Genomic DNA, 19,839 nt, shown 5'->3' on the forward strand with positions numbered 1-19,839 from the left:
GTGGGTTGAAGTCTCCAGCCATATTTTAGGCATTTCAGCCATTATTTTCCAGGTCCCTTTTTTCATCTTCCCTCTCCCTCCTCCCCTTCTGGGATTCTTGTGCACGAACATGAAGGCTTTTGTTTTACGTTCCATTCCCCAAGGCTTTCTTCATTTCTCTCTGTTGTTCAGATTGGTTCATCTCTCTTGTTCTGTCTTCAGGGTCCTTGGTCCTCTGACCCCTGCCTCTGCCCTCGACCCCACCTGCCCGCTTTAATTCGGGTGATTACGTTTTGCAGTTTCAGACTTTCCCATTTGGTCCTTTCTGCATCTTCGGGTTTTGTAGATACTCGGTTGCCCGCTGTTCCTGTCGCGTTCTGAGTGCTCATGGAAGTGTCTGAGGACGGCTCCTGGAGGGCCCCGAGCGGGTCGTTCCGGTGCCCGTGCTGCTGGGGGCTGGGTCTGTTGGTCGTTTTCCCCCATTCAGTCTGAGTGATTCCTGGTTCTTGTTGTGAGGGATTCTTTTATGGAAACCGGGATGTTTGGGTATTATCAGACTTGGAATCGTACCCCGATGTCTGTTACAGCAGGGCCCGTCTAAACACTGCCATGGCAGCGAGGGGCCCCGGCGCCCACAGACGCCGCTGATGCTGGGATGGGGGAGTGGGCTGGTGTGTCCCCTCCTGGAGGGAGCAAAGTCTGGGCTCCCTGTCGGGTCTTCCCTGGAACCCCGGGATGGAGCTGCACGCCGGAGCACCTTGCAGCCTGCAGGGGTGTGACTGGGCTGCAGCGTGTACCGCGCGTTTGGGCAGAATAGAGCGGTCATTTTCTGAATTCTCGGCCCTGCTCGGCTCGGCTGCCCCTCTCCTGACCCTTTAGAGAGAGTGGCTTTCACCGGGGCTCTTTTTGTCTGTATCTGGAAGAGTTCTCAGGTTGCTTGTTCTTTGCCCCAAGTTTGGGGTCTGGGAGCCCAGAAGGAGATCTGGGGGCCTCGTCGGCTGGTCAGCCTTCTTCTGCACCGTGTTTGCTTTACCTCGTGTCTGGGCTTTGTAGTTGCAGTTCGGGGGGCACAGTTAGGGGTACGTCTGCTCCACCTTCCCGAAAGCAGGTGTCCAAAAGTCAGTTTCTTCTGTGACTGAAGAACGTAGCCGCAGGGCTGGCCGTTCAGAGCCTCACCGGGACAGCCCGGGACTGGTCAGTGCAGACCGACAGGGCAGGGAGCCACGCACATGCTGGGGGGGTTCCTGCCACGCTGAGGCTCTCTGGATCAGCGCATTCCCAACAGAATATGCGTGCCTGTTCTCATCATCTGGGAAAAATGCCCCCCACGTGATCCTGGCTGTCCTCTGTAAATACCGCCAGCCGGCCAGTGAGCGCCCGGAGCCTCAGCAGACCTGTGTGGCGGCCTGTCCTCATTCTGGATAGAATAACAGGAAAGGGGTGCGTGCCTTTCCCCAAGCCACTGCTGCTGACACTGCCCCCACGTGAAAAAGCCAGCCGGGTTGCATTTGTTTCAAGAAAGCCAAAAGGGTTTGGGAAATAGAATTTGCTTTTAAGACCTAAGAAATGTGTGCTAAAGTGTTAAATGCCTTAGGGCTGTGGTCCCCATGGCAGCTTGGATGGGAACACCTGGACTTTCCTGGTCCCCCTGTGACCAGTGACCTTGATAGGGGTGTCAGCCCGGGGGTGGGGCCTGCAGATACCAGACCTCCTGGGTTCTGTCTGCCACAGCCTGAGGCCGGCTCCGGCCCTTCTGTGCCATCGCCTTTTAGGCCAAAACCAGGACAGAGTGTGACCTTGGCAGCTGGATGTCCCGGGCCGCGGCCTGCTGGCGCCCGGCACATTGGTGTGACCCCCGCCGGCATGAGCTCTCAGGGTTGGCGGGAGCCCAGTCTGCTCTGTCGCCCGGCAGTCCTCTAAGCCTCTTCCCCGTGACAGTCACCGTGACAGGAAACAAAACCATCGTGCCCGAGAAGGAGCCCTTCGCCCACGTTTGGGTCAGTTCAAGATCCGCTGTCCGAGGAGGTGCCTGCGTAGCGGGCACCGTAGGAAATGCTGGTGACTAGTCCGTGGATGTGTGTTCGCGGGGGCCGGGGGGCCTGCCGAGTACCCCGTGCAGGACGGGTGCAGATGGGCAGCTGGGAGAGGGGGCGGCCGTCACCCCTGCCTCCGTCCCCCGGCTGCTGTCCCGTCCTCACACAGGACGCAGGGCTCCCCCACGCCAGCTGCTGTCTCTGCCTGCGCTCCTTCCTGAACTACTTCTCCTTTGCTTTCCGATCCACTTACCAGCGCCTTCCAAGTCGAATCCGTGTGTCTGGGACCTCGCGGTGCATCTGTTTCTGAATTAGGATTGCGGTGCTCAGGACTGACACACGCGTAACACGGATTTACTCTTGTTTAGCTACGGTGCTGGCAATATTCTCAGCTTCTGTTTGTTGTTCAAGTGTGTGTTTCTGGCTGTAAACTATTACTTATTTTCGTATATCAGAGATTTTTATGCATTTTTTTCTCTTCTCTTTTCTCTCCTCTGGGGAATCCCTTGCCCTTTCCATAAACTGTGGCCTCCGTGTGGCTGTGCCCGTCTCTCCTCCCCCCTGCAGGGTTCTACGGCCTGGACGAGTCCGACCTGGACAAGGTTTTCCACCTGCCCACCACCACGTTCATCGGGGGGCAGGAGTCGGCGCTTCCTCTGCGGGAGATCATCCGGCGGCTAGAGGTGAGCACGCGGCGGCGTGCACGGCGGTGGCGTGCGCTTGCTGGAGCCTGGTGTTGACGGGGCCTCCCAACGGGGTGGTCATTTCTCTTGGGACTCTCTCGTTTGAAAGTGTACGAAAGGGAAGCTTTTTTGCTCTCTTGTAGTTAAACGTTCATGCTTTTTATTTTTACCATCCACCACAGAGGAGGAAACATGTCTCTGTGCGTTTGGGTCCCGTGGGAGCTTATTTCTGGCTTGGAGGTTCCCGGCGCCCGTGCTCTGCCAGCCGGGACCGGGCGCCTTGGGCCGCGGCTGGAGCGGGGCTCCCCACTCCAGACAAAGGTCTGTCTGCTCGCCCGTCCTTCCGCTGTTTTCTTCTTTCCCTTCTCCTTTCGGGACCTGGTTTGCGTGGAGCCGTGTCACGGGGCTCCGTTGCCGGCCACCTTGTCCGGCCCCTCGTCCGTAGAGGGTGGGGGTTTGGTGCCCACGCTGCCCAGTAACACACACGGAGGAAACAAGAACTCTGGGACGGGGCTCCCCAGAAGGGATCGTGCCGTCGCCCGGCGCGCTGCGGGGCACCCACACTCTGGATCGCGGGCCGCGCCTGGCGTTCCTGGCAAGCCCCAGCTGCACGACTCCCAGTAGTGGGGCTCTCCGAGGCGGGCACCAGCACTGCTGCTCACACCCCAATCCGGGACTTGGGGGTTGATGAAGGGGGACCTGCTGCAGCCAGTGGGGTCAGGTCAGAATGCCCCCATTGCTGGCGTCGCTCGTGGCTGTGGTGGCCTAGAAAAGTCTGAGTGTCTGTTGGGGACATTGTCTTTAACTTGTGACAAGACGTCCCATGGTGTCAGTATTTCAGCTTGGCCCTCATCACTTCCCCACGGGCTATTGGGGAAATGAGGACACTCGGAGACCTCATGCCAACATGAGGGTGTGGACATGGGGAGGGGTGGGCCTCGGGGAGGGATGGGGAGGAGTGGGGGTGTGGGGGAGGGCCAGGGAAGGGTGTCGACTTTGGGAAGGGCTGGAGAGGGGTGGGCAGGATTACCCAGTGGACCTACCCAGGACCAGCGTCATCCTTTTCCTCCTTTTGTGCTGGCCTCACCACTGACAGCAGTGTCTAGACCCGCTCTGTCCAGCGTGGCCAGCAGCCCCGTGGGGCCGCTGAGTTCTGGAAGCATGCAGAATATCCGAGTGAGTTAAGTACCAGAGAGAGAATGTTTTGATACATTGACCAAATACAGTCTGAGAGTTCGTTCATTCATATTAGAAAAATGTAAACTCCCCCCATGGTCATGTCGTTTCCCTGGGACAGTAATGAACTACGGGTTCCCCTCGTCTGGACCCCAGAAATGGCACCCCTTGTAGACCAGTCCTTCTCCGGATGAGCCTGTCTGTGTCACGTTCCCAGGGGTCTAAGTCCCACCCACGGTGTCCCAGGCATCTGGGGCTGGTGTTGTGTGGAAAGCAGAGCTTGGACTGGTCTGCATGAGAGCTGGCACAGTGCGCTTGCCCCTCCTTCCCTACCCCTGCACGGTCTCCAGTGGGGAGCTCAGCCCTTCTCCCAAGCCAGAAACCTTGTGGGCATTCTGGCCCCCTCCTCGGGCACCTTCAGCACCTTCCTTCCCGCAGAGTGGAGCGGGGCTGTGCAGAGCCCCGTGCTTGACCTCCTCGGCCTTGGTCCCCGTGGCCCCGAGCCCGGCGTTTGGAGGGCCAGAGCCCGATGGCTCTCACTTTCAGCCCAGGAGTCGGGCTCTGGCTGGGGGACCTTGGCCGTAGCTCCCCCGACCCCAGGGTGCCCGCGTCCCAGCCCGTGTGCTATGCTCACGGCTTCCAGGTATTTGGGCAAAGTTGCTGACCGTGGTGTGTGCGTTAACACACGTGTGTGCACACCAGGTTGCTGGTGTGAGCCGCTGGGACCGCGGGCCGGCTCGGGCCACTGGGAGCCTAGCTGGGGCAGGTGCGGCTTCGTGTTGCCCTCACGCTGTGTCTCGCTAGACAGAGAAGCTAAGTGTCCGCCCCTGGAAAGGCACGGCCTTTTCTCCTGGGGACTGAGCCAAGAACAAGAAAAACAACACGTGACCCAGGGCCCTGTAACCGCGAGTCCAGGGCAACAGCTAAACTCATGCTCCTGGTGGTGGACGCACCTTCTACCTCCTAGTTTCCTGCCATCCCCTAAGTTGTTCACGTCGGGGAAGTCCGGCCCCTGGGGTGCAAGCAGCCCTCTTCTCCCTCCCCATTTGTCTGCAGAGACCTCCCCTCCCTCCCCTCTTCCCTACTTCTCTCCCTGCCCCATCCTCCCCTCCCTCCCTCCCCCGTCCTTTCCCCTCCCTCCCCTCTTCCCTACTTCCCTCCCTCCCCCATCTTCCCTCCCTCCCTCCCCCTGTCCTCTCCCTCCCCCATGTCTTCTTTCCTCCTTCCCTGGCTGGCCTCTCCCTTCCCTCCTCCCCTTCCTCACCTTTCCCTCCCTCTCCCTGTCCTCTCGCTTCCTTTCCCTCTGCTCCCTTCCCTTCCTCCCCCCCCTTCCCTCACCCATTCTCTTCCCTCCCTGCCTCCCCTCCCCTGTCCTCTGCTTTTCCCCTCCATCCCCTGCACCCTGCACCCCCACCCCACGCTCCTCCCCCCCATCCCCTTGCCTCTCTCCCCTTCCCCCTTCATCTCTCCATCCCCCTTCTCCTCCTCCTTCCCTCCCCATTCCCCTCCCCTTCTCTCCCCCTACCTTTCCTCCTCTCTTTCTCTTTCCTTCCCCCTCCGACCCTCCCTCCCTCCAGCTCCCTCTGCTTCCTCCTCTCAATCCCCTCCACTCCCCTCCATCCTGCAGCGCAGAGTTGGGCCCCAGGAAAACCTTTTCGGGCTGGCAGAGGAGGAGGGTTCCTGTTCACAGGCCCTCTGGCTGGGCCGTGTGACTTGCCCTGTGGCCCAGTGGACATGGGACCGTGAAGCTCTGGCAGCAGGAGCTGGTGCTGACTGGGAAGTCAGGAAGTCAGGGAGGACAGCCCACAGGCCCCCAGGCTTCCTGCACTCCCGGTTTGTCACCGAGATGTCTTCAGAGAGGCACCAGGGCCCTTCCCAGCCCCACTTCTCGTCATCCTTAGACGCGATCGTCCTCTCTTGGCCGGGATGCTGGCGCGTATAGTGCTCGGTGGGTACTGTGAGCTCAGGCAGACCTTCCTTTGTTTCACAATCATGGAGCCACCTGCAGAGATGCCCGCCCCTTCTCCGAAGACCCGAGTGAGGGGTCCGGGGCACATCCCCGTCCTGCACCTGGCGAGCCGGCTCCACGTCTGTTGTGAAAACCAGCGGAGTACAGACGCACCCTCCGAGCAGAGCCTGGTGGTCTGAGTGCACGGACCGTGCGGCTGCCGGAGATGGTTTGGGGAGTCTCTAAAGCCTCCCTCTGCCACACCAGGGTGTGTCCTTCTTTAACTCCGGAGCTGATGTGGGGTTTGCTGTCACCCTGGACCGCTGTGGGTGAAGGAGGGCAAGGGGCCCCGGTCACCTGTCTCAGGAAGGCGCGGGCCCCTGCGAAGGCCCCACCCTGAGGCCGGGCGCTCCTGTGGCCTTCCTGTCCTCTCCCACTCCGGCTTCCTTTGCACTGAGCCCACGCGTCCCACAGGACACGCGGCCGCCTTCCCAGCTGTCACGCGAGCGCCATGGGTGGGACACAGCTGCCCTGCTCAGGGTCCTCTGTTTTGTAATGGGTGCACTCACACTTCTGTGGGACCCAGGCCTCCCAGGAGGGGCCACTTATTAAAAGCAGAATTTAAAATCTAAACACCTGGGAATCTTGAGTGGCCATTGGGTTCTGTGAACTGCGGGCAGCACGGGTCCCTTCCGGGTTGTGGCGTTGGCCACGGTCTAACCTTGAGGTCAAGGAAGCTGGCCTCCCAGATCGTCCATCCTCTGGCTGGTGCCTCCATCTTCCTGCCACAAAAGAAAACCTTGGCCCCACGGTTCTTACCGTCCCCTCCCTGCTCGCCGGGCTCAGCATGACCCGCAGGACCTAGGCTGTGACCTGGGCCACAGCTGGCCCCGTTGCCTTTGGAAGGGAGGACGCTGTTCCCGCCAGCTTTTGGGCTGGGTGGGCAGACAACACCCCGGAGCGAGCAGCCCTTGACGGGGAGGGGTGTGTGTCGCGCAGATGGCCTACTGTCAGCACATCGGGGTGGAGTTCATGTTCATCAACGACCTGGAGCAGTGCCAGTGGATCCGGCAGAAGTTCGAGACGCCCGGCATCATGCAGTTCACCAACGAGGAGAAGCGGACCCTGCTGGCCCGGCTCGTGCGGTCCACCAGGTGCGGGCGGCGCGCGCAGGGCGGGGCTGGGCCGTGCGCTGTTCGGTCTCTCCCCGGAAGGGCGGGCAGCGGCGCCGGCCCAGGTGACATGGCGGTCCCTGGCCAGGTTTGAGGATTTCCTGCAGCGGAAGTGGTCGTCCGAGAAGCGCTTCGGTCTGGAAGGGTGCGAGGTGCTGATCCCCGCGCTCAAGACCATCATCGACAAGTCCAGCGAGAATGGGGTGGACTACGTGATCATGGGGATGCCCCACAGGTGCGCGCCCGCCGCCCCGGTGACCGTGCCTGCCGGCCCCCAGCACCCTGGCCTCGGGCTCACCCGTCTCTGTGTCCCAGGGGGCGGCTCAACGTGCTTGCCAACGTCATCCGGAAGGAGCTGGAGCAGATCTTCTGCCAGTTCGATTCCAAGCTGGAAGCCGCTGACGAGGTGAGGCACCCGGTTTCTTCTCAAGGACCCCCCCCCCCACCAAGACCCTCAGCCCCACCGTTACTCAGGACAGCCGCCCCCCGGCAGGAGCTGGCTGCCTCCACTCCGTCACATGGGTGGCGGCCCCCGGGTCCCGGTCCTCCCGCTGGGGGCAAGGCCCTTCTCCTGGGGCCATGGGTGGGAGCCCCGGGGAGAACCCTTCAGGAGTGGGGGATCTGGGAATAGAAATAGCACAGAGCAGAGGGGTCGAAGGCCGGAGCGTCCCCCTCCCCCTGAGAGTAAAGCCCCGTGTTTGTGTGCCAGGGCTCTGGGGACGTGAAGTACCACCTGGGCATGTACCACCGGCGGATCAACCGCGTGACCGACAGGAACATCACCCTGTCGCTGGTGGCGAACCCGTCCCACCTGGAGGCCGCCGACCCCGTGGTGATGGGCAAGACGAAGGCCGAGCAGTTCTACTGCGGGGACACCGAGGGGAAGAAGGTAAGGTCCAAGGACACTGAACCCTCCAGATGGTGGCAGCCCTCGGGCCTGCCGTGAGACGTGTGGCCAGGAGAGGCCGGGGAGCCCGCGTGCTCGTCAGGCTCGTGTTTCTGGGAGGGCTCTTGCTCGGTGCAGACAGCCCGCCCCTTGAGCGCCCAGCTCTGTGTGGGAGCCGCCCCGACCCTCGCCCGCCCCCCGCCGTGGATCCAGACCCTTCATGCCTGTCCTCACCGCTCGTCCAGAAGCCCGGCAGTTAGCTGGTTTCTGCTCAGCCCAGAGCTCAGGGAGCTGGAGTCTGTTCCACGACCTTCCGCATCTCAGGAAGCTTGTGTTCCCTCTGTGCACGTGACCGGGTTGGTTCTGGGACCTGGGAGAAGACAGGGCCTGACCCAGGTGGGCTCTGGGGTGTTTGTGGGGAAGCAGCCCCGGTGCAGCAGGACGGTCAGCCCACTGCGGCGCCATGAGACGCAAGGAGCGCCGGGCCCTGTGGTGTCGGCACCCAGTACCGCACTGAGGGAGCCTCGGGGACGGCCGTGCTGCCTGGCGAGGGCCCCAGTGTGGCTTCCCCGGGCGATCCAGGCGGGAGGCTCCCCGGAGCGCCCGACAGCAGGAGGCCGAGCGTGTGCGGAGGCGGCTCTGGCAGGACTCTCGTGGCGTTCCTACCCACCCCTCCGTGGAGGCCCCTGCGCACACCCGTCCCAGGGCGCATCCCCGCAGCCAGAGGCAGGACACGCAGGGTTCCGTTCACGAGATCCAGGTTCTGTCCCTGGAGAGGACAGGGGAGGCTTTCTCCTCCTAGCAGGGGCTGCGGGAGCGGGGTCTCGCGGTCTAGGATGTGCCTGTGCACATGGAGGGAGGACGGCACGGCACAGAGTCGGGTTGCACACGGCAGCATTGAGTCCTCCCGCAAACGCAGACGCTGAGCAGCCCCGGCCTTCCCTGCTGGGGGCACCAGGCTCCTGGAGAACCGACTCCTTCCAGGCTGTGCGGGGGCCTGCGCGCCGACCGTGGGACAGTGGGAGCCGCACAGTGATGAGAGTCAGGTCCGGGGGGGTGAATGAGATGGGAGCGCGAGCACACGGGAGTTCGAGTAACAGGCGAGAGGGGCAGGCTCTGGCAGAACGCCAGCAGATCCACGTAGGAGGGACACCTGGCAGTGCCCAGGAGAGGCTGCTGCGGCCACCGAGCAGGGGTCAGTGAGGAGTGGGACCCAGAGGTTCTCATGACCGAGGGGGAACAGTGAGTGGAAGGGGGACATTGTCCAGGCGAGCACAGGGATGCCCGCCAGCAAGGGGCAGGCCAGCTGGGCGTCTCCCGGTGTGGAGCGCACCTTTCCTGAGTCTGGTCACGAAGGCCTGTCCGGGCCGTGGAGGCAGGAGAGGGAATGAGCTGCTCCTGGTTGGAGCCCGGCCAGCGCTGCTCTCCTGCTGGGAGGGTCCCACGGGCTGTGCCCGGCGCGGCATCCGTGGGCTCCGCAGCAGACGGTGGTGGACGGGCCGGTGTGCCGCGGAAGCGGGGCAGGGCCCGGGCGGGGCCGGGGGGGTCTTGTGTTTTCCTGCCACTTCGTTATTATTTATAAGTTGGAAGTGATCTCAAAATGCGTTACTTTTGGAAAAGCAAATTGTGACTCAGCTTCAGTGTGCCTTGTGGCCGTGGTGAGCCGGGCTGTGTTGCATCTGGGGGCTCCTTCGCGTGCCCGCAGGTCATGTCCATCCTTCTGCACGGAGACGCCGCCTTTGCTGGCCAGGGCATCGTGTATGAGACCTTCCACCTGAGTGACCTGCCCTCCTACACGACTCACGGCACTGTCCACGTGGTCGTCAACAACCAGGTAACGGGGGCCCCGGGGCCAGGGGGCCGCAGACCTCCTGAGGACTCTGTGCTCTGCGGCCGTCTGACGCGTCTCAGTTATTTAGGACAGTTCTCGGGCTCTAAAAGTGCCTCTTTTATAAAAAACGGGGACAGCGCCAGAAATGTGTTTTTAAAAAGGAGAGATTTGGGGGCACCTGGGTGGCTCAGTGGGTCAAACCTCTGCCTTCGGCTCAGGTCATGATCTCAGGGTCCTGGATGGAGCCCCACATCGGGCTCTCTGCTCAGCGGGGAGCCTGCTTCCCCCTCTCTCTACCTGCCTCTCTGCCTACTTGTGATCTCTGTCTCTCTCTCTCTCTCTCAAATAAATAAATATTTTAAAAAACATAAAACAGAAGAGAGATTTTGACCGTGTTACTGAGACAGCGATGTGACCTTGGTGTGTTGTCTTCCAGCCCCACAAGCGAAGAGGTGGCTGTCCTTCTTTAAGGAACCCTGGTCTTATACACCGTGTTCTACCTGTTTTTTACTCCTCTCGTTATTTTCTCAGGGCCTTATATGCTCTTAAAATACTAAATTTAAAGATTATATATATATTTTTCTTTATCTGAGGGAGAGTGCGTGCACATGCACATGAACGGGTCTGGGGGCCCGACAGAGAAGCAGCGGGGCTCGATCCCAGGACCCTGAGATCATGGCCTGAGCCAAAGGCAGACGCTTCACCGACTGAGCCCCCCAGATGCACCTTAAAATACTAATTTTAGGGGCGCCTGGGTGGCTCAGTGGGTTAAGCCTCTGCCTTCGGCTCAGGTCATGGTCCTGGGGTCCTGGGATCGAGCCCCGCATCGGGCTCTCTGCTCAGCGGGGAGCCTGCTTCCCCCTCTCTCTCTGCCTGCCTCTCTGCCTACTTGTGATCTCTCTCTGTCAAATAAATAAATAAATAAATAATTTTTTTTTTTTTTTTAAACCAACACTGTGAAGTGGGGACAAGCGTGAGAAGACAGTGGGTATTGTCCAGGCTGGGAAGGCCCCGCTGTAGAAGAGGGGGTCACGTTCGTGGAGCTCAGGCATGACCGCTGTGGTATTATCACACTGCGTGTGTCTGAGGCGTTTCATAGAAGTCGGTAGGAAGTGCAGGTTATTAAATTATGAATACAGAATTTGTAGTACCTTGGCAAAGGAAGGACTATTGTGAAGGCTTTAACTTTTCCTTTCTAAGAAACGGTGCTCGTAACGTTAGCTCCTCACGTTAAGTGAGCAAACTGCTGAGTTACGAAGGGCGTCGGAAGTTTTAAATATGTGTTACATGTACATGGGCAAAGAAAACATCAAAATATTTACGCTGCAGCTGGCAGAAAGATACGTAACTTTGTTTAAATTACAGTTTTTTAAAAGATTTTATTTATTTATTTAACAGATCACAAGCAGGCAGAGAGGCAGAGGTGGGGGGGAAGCAGGCTCCCCACTGAGCAGAGAGCCCGATACGGGGCTCAATCCCAGGACCCTGAGATCATGACCTGAGCCGAGGCGGAGGCGTAACCCACTGAGCCACCCAGGCGCCCCTAAATTATAATTTTTTTATACTCCCAAACTGTGGGTTGGACGTGTATGAAGTTTGTTTGCAGAATAGGAAACAACAAAACAATACAAGAACAAAGACCCGAATGGCCGCTTGGGGACTCAGGAGGGCAGGCACGGCCAAGTGGCCGCCAGCTAGTGGCGCTGCACCCAGCCCTACCCAGCATGTGTCCTTTGCAGATCGGCTTCACCACAGACCCACGCATGGCCCGCTCCTCGCCCTACCCGACTGACGTGGCCCGCGTCGTGAATGCCCCCATTTTCCACGTGAACTCGGATGACCCGGAGGCCGTCATGTACGTGTGCAAGGTGGCGGCCGAGTGGCGGAGCACCTTCCACAAGGACGTGGTGGTGGACCTGGTGAGCGGCCTCTGTCTATGTGCGGGAGAAGAGGGGCGGCCTCCTGCAGGCTGACTCACTGTGCTGCTCCCCACATGGGCTCCCACACGCCACGGACCTGCCAGCATCCAAGGGCCTTCCTGCGGTCCCCTGGCCGCCCTTCCCCAGGCCTCCTGAGGCCCCAGCCTTGGTGAGCTGGGCCGGGAAAGAAGGAAGCTGGGGTCTTGTGCCGGGTGTCCCCGGGTACCTCGTTTCATCTGTGACAGCGACTCCGCTGTGAAAGTCTAGACTGTAGGGGAGGTATGCTGGGGCGCCGTGCAGGAGAGCGGCCAGGTGCCGGCGGGCCGCTGATGCCGGCGTGTCTGCGCCGTGTGCAGGTGTGTTACCGGCGGAACGGCCACAACGAGATGGACGAGCCCATGTTCACGCAGCCGCTCATGTATAAGCAGATCCGCAAGCAGAAGCCCGTGCTGCAGAAGTACGCCGAGCTGCTGGTGTCGCAGGGCGTGGTCAACCAGCCCGAGTACGAGGTGTGCCCCGGCTCTGGCTCACCGGGGGTGGGGGGTGGGGGTGGGGACAGGCTAGCGGGGACGGGGCTCTGACTCCGAGCAGGACCACGGCTGGCAGACGCAGCCGCCCGGGCCAAAGACAGTGACACGGCAGGCTGTTCCCGGGTCTCGGAGCTGTCGTGCACATGGGGGCGCTATGCAGGGCTCCCCTGACGGCTGCGCCGTGCCTGACCCTCCAGGAGGAGATCTCCAAATACGACAAGATCTGCGAGGAGGCCTTCACCAGGTCCAAGGACGAGAAGATCTTGCACATCAAGCACTGGCTGGACTCCCCCTGGCCCGGTGAGCGAGGGGCCTCACCTGTGCCCCTCTCCCCGCCCCCACTGCCAGCCCGTGGGCCCCACGTGGCAGCCATGTGTCAGCTCACCCCCTGTCCTAGGCTTTTTCACCCTGGACGGGCAGCCGAGGAGCATGACCTGCCCGTCCACGGGCCTGACGGAGGACATCCTGACGCACATCGGGAACGTGGCCAGTTCCGTGCCCGTGGAGAACTTCACCATTCACGGAGGTGAGGATGCCCACTGACCCGCGGAGGTGTTGGGCCCTGCCGGGGAGGACGGGGTGGCCGGCCGGGCCGCCGGCAGTGCTGCTGTGGTCGCAAAAGGGCGGCTGGTGAGCGCCGCGCCTGCGCAGGGCTGAGCCGGATCCTCAAGACCCGTGGGGAGCTGGTGAAGAACAGGACCGTGGACTGGGCTCTGGCGGAGTACATGGCCTTCGGCTCGCTCCTGAAGGAGGGCATCCACATCCGCCTGAGCGGCCAGGACGTGGAGCGCGGCACCTTCAGGTAACACCCTTAACCCCCTCGGGGTTCCCGTGGCAGCGCTGAGTGCGGCAGACGGAAAGGAGGGCTCCGGGGTTTCTCGGGAAGAAACTCCTGTTGGCCCGGAAGCAGCCTTCCCCTGCTCTGACGCGGGCCCTTCTGTGGGGCACGTGGCCACATTTTGGGTCTGCATGTCGGGGCGGGGCACAGCCGCACTGCCCCCCAATCTCTGTCGTGCCTCAGCCACCGCCACCACGTGCTCCACGACCAGAACGTGGACAAGAAGACCTGCATCCCCATGAACCACCTCTGGCCCAACCAGGCTCCCTACACCGTGTGCAACAGTTCACTGTCTGAGTACGGGGTCCTGGGTGAGTGCCCCGGCCCGCGGGCCCTCCTCCCGCCACCCTGCCCGCAGCCTGTCCCCCCCTCCCCCGACTTAGTCTGCTCTCATCCCGCCGCCTCGCTCTGCAGGCTTTGAGCTGGGCTTTGCCATGGCCAGCCCTAACGCCCTGGTCCTCTGGGAGGCCCAGTTTGGTGACTTCCACAACACGGCCCAGTGCATCATCGACCAGTTCATCTGCCCAGGACAGGCCAAGTGGGTGCGGCAGAACGGCATCGTGCTACTGCTGCCGCACGGCATGGAGGGCATGGTGAGCCCCCCCGCCCCGCGGGTCCCGGAAGCTGGCGTGGCCGTTGCGGTGCGCCCCGTCCCTGAGGGCCAGTGTCAGGTCCTGCTGCACCTCTGCCGAGAAGCAGGGGTGCCGGCTCCCATGCCCCTGCTCTCCTCACTGTGGAGGCCCTGTGGGAGACCATCCCAGAACAAGGCGTTGGAAACCCTGCAGAGCCGGGGTGTGGGCCCCTCCGTGCTCTGGGGGAGGGGACGGGGTGGAGGAGCCAGCGGGTCAGTGTAAGAGTTTTTCAGACCAGAAGTGACCCGAGTCCGTTAAGGAAGAGACGTGGCAAGTGCAGCTCCCATTCTGCAGAGCTCCCGAGACGTAATTTTTGTGTGTGGTTCCAGGGCCCAGAACATTCCTCCGCCCGGCCAGAGCGGTTCCTGCAGATGTGCAATGACGATCCGGACGTCCTACCGGTGAGCGGGGTGGCGGCAGTGCCCCTGGGCCTCAGGGTGACATGTGGGTGGCTCCTGCCGGCCCCCGAAGTGAGAGTCCCCCTCCTGCCGCCGCGTGACGAGCAGGTGTCTGCGCTGGGTTCAGGCAGACGCCTTAGAGGAAGGCGCTCGAGCAGGACTGGGCTGGTGTCGGTGGAGCTGTACGACTGGGCACAGCGATTGGGGATCTGTTTCTATAGCAAATCCGACTGGCCCGTGGTAGAACCCGGGTGCAGGTGTGGCCCCGGCCTGCCGAGAAGGGGCGGGATGGAATGGGACAGAGAACCCGGCGCGTGAGCTCCTGGCAGGGTCCCCGGGGTAGCCCCGCGGCAGGGGCTCAGTGTGCCGGCCTCCGGCCCCTCCCTCGAGCCATAGAACCTGGAGGAGGCCAACTTCGACATCAACCAGCTGTACGACTGCAACTGGGTGGTGGTCAACTGCTCCACCCCGGGCAACTTCTTCCACGTGCTGCGGCGCCAGATCCTCCTGCCCTTCCGGAAGCCGGTCAGTGTGGGGCGCCCCTGCCCCGCGGGGGACGGGAGCGGGTGGTGGGTGGTGGCGCTCCGGTCACGAGGAGGGGCGCTCAGGGTCCCGGCCAGTAGGCTCCCGGGCAGGGTGTTGAGTGGTGAGTAGGACGCTGTGTGAAGGGTCCTGGCCCTGGGTGGGGACCCCACGGAGAGGCTGCGGGCTCTCTCCCGGGCACAGGGTAGGGGCCCCGGGGCTCCGCGGCCTGGGACGTGTCCTGGAGGAGTGCGCGTGCAGCCGAGCGGGAAGCAGTGTCGTTCGGGCCCCTCCCGCCCGCGGAGCTGGAGGCACAGTACCAGGTCCCCAGCCTGGACACGCGCAGGGGCCGTCCTCGCCGTGCTGTTGGGTCTCCGGGTCCATCGCGGGCCTGTGCTTCTTCGTTCCAGCTGATCATCTTCACCCCCAAGTCCTTGCTGCGGCACCCCGAGGCCAGAACCAGCTTCGACGAGATGCTCTCAGGTGGGTGTGGGGCAGGCTGCCACTCCGTGGGGCTCAGGGCCTGCACCCGAGGGTCTCACCGTGGCTCTTGCCGCCTTCCTGGTCACTGGGTGAAGACCAGTGAACACCACGGCTCACAAGTCGGGGCTTGCTTATGAGTTGCTCAGAAGCTGCGTCTTGTGCCCCCGTGGCTCTGCAGCCTTCACCCGGGCATGCCCCAGGCCTCGTTTAGAGGCAGGGAAGCCAGCCTGAGCTCAGGGTGCCCCGGCTGCCCGGCCGCTGCTCCCAGAGGGCATTCCCTGAGGCCCGCAGCGTTGAGACCCCACCTGGACGGCGGGCAGCGGACATGGCACGGAGCGGCCCTACGTCCCTGGGCTCCCTGGGCCAGGGGAACCCACCTCCTCCCGGCCATGGAGCCCCCTTAGTCATCAGTCACAGTGAAGCGCTCCTTGGTTGGTTTATCGTTATTGTGGTCGAATCACAGAAAATTAAAACGTCAGTGTTTCTGCGTGTGCAGCCCGTGCGCGTGACGCGTGCCCACACAGCTGTGCGGCCGTCTCCAGAGCTCCCACTCTCTGTGCTCCGAGGTCCCAGGTGTACGTGCAGCAGGTGTCCCCGGGTCTGCTCATGCAGCCACATCACGTCCTCCAGGGCCACCCACGTCACAGCAGCTGTCAGGACGCCCTCCTACTTTAAGCCTGAACCAGAGTCCAGCGTGCGGATGAGCCGCTTGTGTCTGTGTCCGTCGGAGGACGTTGGTCACCTCCACTTTGGGCCGGTGAACGCTGCTGCTGTGAGCGTGGGTGCGCGGCGTCCCTTCGAGAAGCCACATTCGGTTCGTTCGGGTGGACGCCCAGAGGTGGACCTGCGGGCTCGTGTGGTGATTCTGGGTTTAGGGTTTTGATGAACTTCTGTAGTATTTTCCCCAGCAGCCGTGCCTTTCTGTCTCCCCACCTGCACTCACGAGGGTTCCAGCTCCATGTCCGTGTCGGCGCTTGGTTTTTGTTTCTAACGGCCGTCCTCCTGCCTCAGAAATCATACCTTGCGGGGGTTTCGATTTGTGTTTACCTGCTGACGAGCGCTGGGGAGCCTCTTCTCCTGAGTCTGCTTTGGAGAAGTGTCTGTTAGTCCTTTGCCTGATTTTCAGCCAGGTTGTTTGCGTTGTTGTTGAGTTTTAGGAGTTCTTTCTATATGCCGGATCCGAACCTGACATCGGGTGGATGACTTGCAGCTGCTTTCTCCCATTCTGTGTGCCGGCTCCTTTCCTTGCTTTATGAGAGAGACCGAGTGACAGGGAAAGGCAGAGGGAGAGGGAAAAACAGGCTTCCTGGCGAGCAGGGAGCCTGATGCGGGACTCGATCCCAGGACCTCTGGGACCATGACCTGAGCCAAAGGCAGAGGCTTCACCTTCTGAGCCACCGGGTGCCTTCCCACAACCCCTGTGTTGTCTTTTTGGTGCACGAAATGTTTAAAATTTCCTGAAATCTACTTTTCTCTTTTGTTGCTGGTGCCATCGGCATCACTTCCAGGAAATCGCCGCGACTTCCACTGTCACAACGCGTTTGCCGTATTTTCTTCTAAGCGTTTGAGCATGGCAGCTCGTGTGTTGGAGTCGTTAGCACATGTTGGGTTAATTTCTGTGTGGTGTGAGGGTCCCTCCTCTGCAGATGGACGTCCAGGTTTCCCAGCATTCACAGGAAGGTCTCCCTCCTTCCCCACCGAGGGGCCTGGGCCCCGTGTCCGCGGTCTGCATGTCTCGGTGCTGGCGCCTCGTGGCCGCAGGCGCTGTGGCTCCGGGCCGGGTTCTGAAGTCCGGAACCAGGCCCGCAGCTTCACTCTCGTGTTCTAGGACCGCTCTGGCTGTTCCGGGTTCTTCGAGATTCCACACATTTTAGGGTGGATTTCTCTGTGTCTGCACGATACGTCACTGGGCTTTGGGTCAGACTGAATCCCCAGCTCGCTCTGGGCGCAGCGGACGTCGTGGCTGCCGCAGGGGGAGCACAGACGCCGCTCTCTGTGCTCGTGTCTTTCATTTCTTCAGCGCCACCGGGCGGCGGGAACGGGGTCTCCCCTGTCTTCATTTATTCTTCGGCATTTGTTCCTTCCGACACTGCGGCAAGTGGAGTTCCTTACTTGTGTTCGGGTCGGTCTTTGCCGGCGCACGGGAATGTGTCTGATCTCTGAGTGTTGACTTCTCTATCTCGCAACTTTGCTGAGTTCGTTTATTCTAATTTGGGGGGTTTCTACACACTACATCATGTCATCCACACACAGATAATTTTATCTCTTCCTTTCCAATTCAGAGGCCTTTTGTCTTCTCCCCCAGCGGCTCCGGCTGGGACTTCCAGTACGAGGCTGGATGGGGGCGGTGATGGGGGCCTCCCCGTCTCTGCCGATCCTAGGGGAGAAGCTCAGCCGCTGAGTAGGACATCCGCTGGGGCCTGCGTATCTGGCCCTCATCCCGTGGGGGCAGGGTCCCTCCGCGGCACAGACGTGCGTGTGCGCACCCATCACCAGGGAGACCCTTTCCCGGGTGTCACTTGTGGAATGCAGCTTGTTCCCCTCGCGGGGCCCGGCCCCGATGGCAGGACTCAAGTACTTGTCTGGCTGTGCGGAAGGCGTCGGTGTTTGCGAACTCGTGGGGAGTCTGAGTGGTCGGCGGCCGGGCCTTCCGGGATGAGCTGTTGGGGAGGAAGGAACTGGTGCCACTTGCGGTCCAAGGCTGGCCTGGCCTGCTCTGCACTGTGCACGATGTGCTTCTCCAGGCTCTTGGTCTGGGCGGATTCGAGGGCATCTGGGGCTGGTGCGCACGGGCAGCTGCATGTCATGGCATCAGCCCGGGTCCCAGCCCTGCCTCGGGGGCCCTGCCCGTGCACGGCAGCAGCGGGAGGGCCCTGGGTGTCCTCCGCCAAGTCCTGAGTGAAGCCCCGGCCGCGGGGATTGTCTCGCAGGAACACACTTCCAGCGGGTCATCCCAGAAGACGGCCTTGCCGCCCAGAACCCGGAAAACGTCAAGCGGCTTCTGTTCTGTACGGGCAAGGTGTACTACGACCTCACCCGGGAACGGAAGGCGCGGGGCATGGCGGAGCAGGTGGCCATCACGCGCATCGAGCAGGTGAGGCTGGGCGGGGCGCGGCGCAGGCCCCCGACACCCCTCCGCTTCCGGGGCCTCCTCCCGGGCTCCCTGCACACCCCTCCTGACCGCAGCCTTGGCTCTCTCCGCAGCTGTCTCCATTCCCCTTCGACCTCCTGCTGCGGGAGGTGCAGAAGTACCCCAACGCCGAGCTGGCCTGGTGCCAGGAGGAGCACAAGAACCAGGGCTACTACGACTACGTGAAGCCCAGGCTGCGCACCACCATCAGCCGCGCCAAGCCCGTGTGGTGCGTGCGCCCGGGGTGGCCGGGAGAGCAGCAGGGCTGGGAAAGCCGCGGGGCCCGGGAGAGCCACGGGAGCCGGGAGAGCCGCGGGGCCGGGCCCTCCATGGCTAGGCCCTCACCTGCTCTCACCCTTAGGTATGCTGGCCGGGACCCCGCTGCCGCTCCGGCCACTGGCAACAAGAAGACGCACCTCACGGAGCTGCAGCGCCTCCTGGACACAGCCTTCGACCTGGACGCCTTCAAGAACTTCTCGTAGACGCCGCGTGGGCCACTGCCCTCCACAGCCACGGCCACCCCTCGCTTCTCAACTAAAGAATAGTGCCTCAGCGCTGCCCACGCCTCTGCCCGTCCGCTGCACCACGCTCCCCCTCTCTCGCTTACCAGTTAGGCTGCTGTCCCCGTGTGCTTGGCTGCCCCCCGAGGCCAGAGGCCCCCCAGCGCTGTGACCTCCATCCAGCTGGGCATCCTTCGTGGAGGCCACGGGGAGCAGGAGGAGGAAAGGAGGCCCCTGCAGGTGTCCTGGGAGGGTCAGCTGTGCCCCCGCCCTCCCGCTGCCCCCATAGGACCAGCCTCACGTGGCCTCGCAGGTACCAGCCGTCCTGGTCACCCAACATGGCGGCTGCTGCATCTGGACAAGGTGGCCGCCTCTTCCCACCCTGAGCCCCAGGCCCCTCAGAGGGAGCCGTTGCTGTCCAGACTTCGTGGGGTGGGCTGGGCTCCGGTGGGGCTCTCCCTGCGCGGGGAACCGTGGCAGTGCTTGGGGCAGCTGGCAGGAGGGGGCCTGCACCCGGCCCGGCACAGAGAGGGCAGGTCCGCTCTCTGCGGTGTCCACTCCCGCCGCTCGAGAGGGTCCCGGGCCACGTGTGGGGGCCGTGCCCGCTTCACCCACCTGGGGCCGGGCGGCACCGGAGCCACAGGGTGTGTGGGGCTCGGGGCTCATGGCCTGCCTCCCACCTGCCCATTCCTCCCACCCCGACACTGTGGAGAGAGAAGCGCTCTTCTCTGTGCCGCCGTGCCGCAGCCGGCAGGAGCGGGAGAGGAGGGCTGGGCTGAGGGGCAGCCGGAGGAGAGGGGTCCTTCCCTCACCCATCACAGGGACAGATCTGATTTATTTATTTTGGTTAAAAAAAGAACAAAAACAACTGTGCGTTGCATTTGGCTTGACCCATAAACGAAGTTACCCTCAGGCTTGTCTGCGCGTCCTTCTTTCTGCCCACCCCGCCCCTGTCCCCCCGGAGGAGCTGGCCCAGGCCTCCCCACCCTGTCTGGGAGGCCGCCCCTTGCTGCTCGGCCCTGTGCCATGGGTGCGGGTGGTGTCTGGTGCACCCCAGTCCTGAGCTGCCCTGCTCCCCGGTCGCTCTGCGCCCCCGGAAGCCCACACAGCTCCTCGGACTCTGCCAGGCACCAGCCATGCCAGCAGGGCCCCTGGGGGCCCAGTGTCCCCTCTTGACGA

The 19,839-nt window shown here is 62.3% G+C and overlaps 1 protein-coding gene across 2 annotated transcripts in view; it reads left to right on the top strand.

The window, feature by feature from the left end:
* OGDH (oxoglutarate dehydrogenase) overlaps positions 1–19,578 on the top strand; it is a 52,591-nt gene extending 33,013 nt beyond the window's left edge. For both annotated transcript variants that reach the window (XM_080819038.1, XM_080819039.1), the window contains 19 exons: positions 2,580–2,695; positions 6,819–6,973; positions 7,080–7,226; positions 7,307–7,397; positions 7,701–7,880; positions 9,583–9,711; positions 11,448–11,627; positions 11,984–12,136; positions 12,355–12,457; positions 12,555–12,683; positions 12,809–12,959; positions 13,179–13,306; positions 13,410–13,588; positions 13,957–14,028; positions 14,422–14,550; positions 14,958–15,030; positions 17,961–18,124; positions 18,235–18,389; positions 18,522–19,578. In XM_080819038.1, the coding sequence (XP_080675164.1) occupies positions 2,580–2,695; positions 6,819–6,973; positions 7,080–7,226; positions 7,307–7,397; positions 7,701–7,880; positions 9,583–9,711; positions 11,448–11,627; positions 11,984–12,136; positions 12,355–12,457; positions 12,555–12,683; positions 12,809–12,959; positions 13,179–13,306; positions 13,410–13,588; positions 13,957–14,028; positions 14,422–14,550; positions 14,958–15,030; positions 17,961–18,124; positions 18,235–18,389; positions 18,522–18,642 (2,555 nt within the window). In that variant the 3' untranslated portion in view covers positions 18,643–19,578. The remainder of the gene's footprint in view (positions 1–2,579; positions 2,696–6,818; positions 6,974–7,079; positions 7,227–7,306; positions 7,398–7,700; positions 7,881–9,582; positions 9,712–11,447; positions 11,628–11,983; positions 12,137–12,354; positions 12,458–12,554; positions 12,684–12,808; positions 12,960–13,178; positions 13,307–13,409; positions 13,589–13,956; positions 14,029–14,421; positions 14,551–14,957; positions 15,031–17,960; positions 18,125–18,234; positions 18,390–18,521) is intronic.
* The last annotated feature ends 261 nt before the right edge of the window (positions 19,579–19,839 follow it).

Source organism: Martes martes (genome assembly GCF_963455335.1).
Source record: "Martes martes genome assembly, chromosome: 11".
Lineage (NCBI taxonomy): Eukaryota > Metazoa > Chordata > Mammalia > Carnivora > Mustelidae > Martes > Martes martes.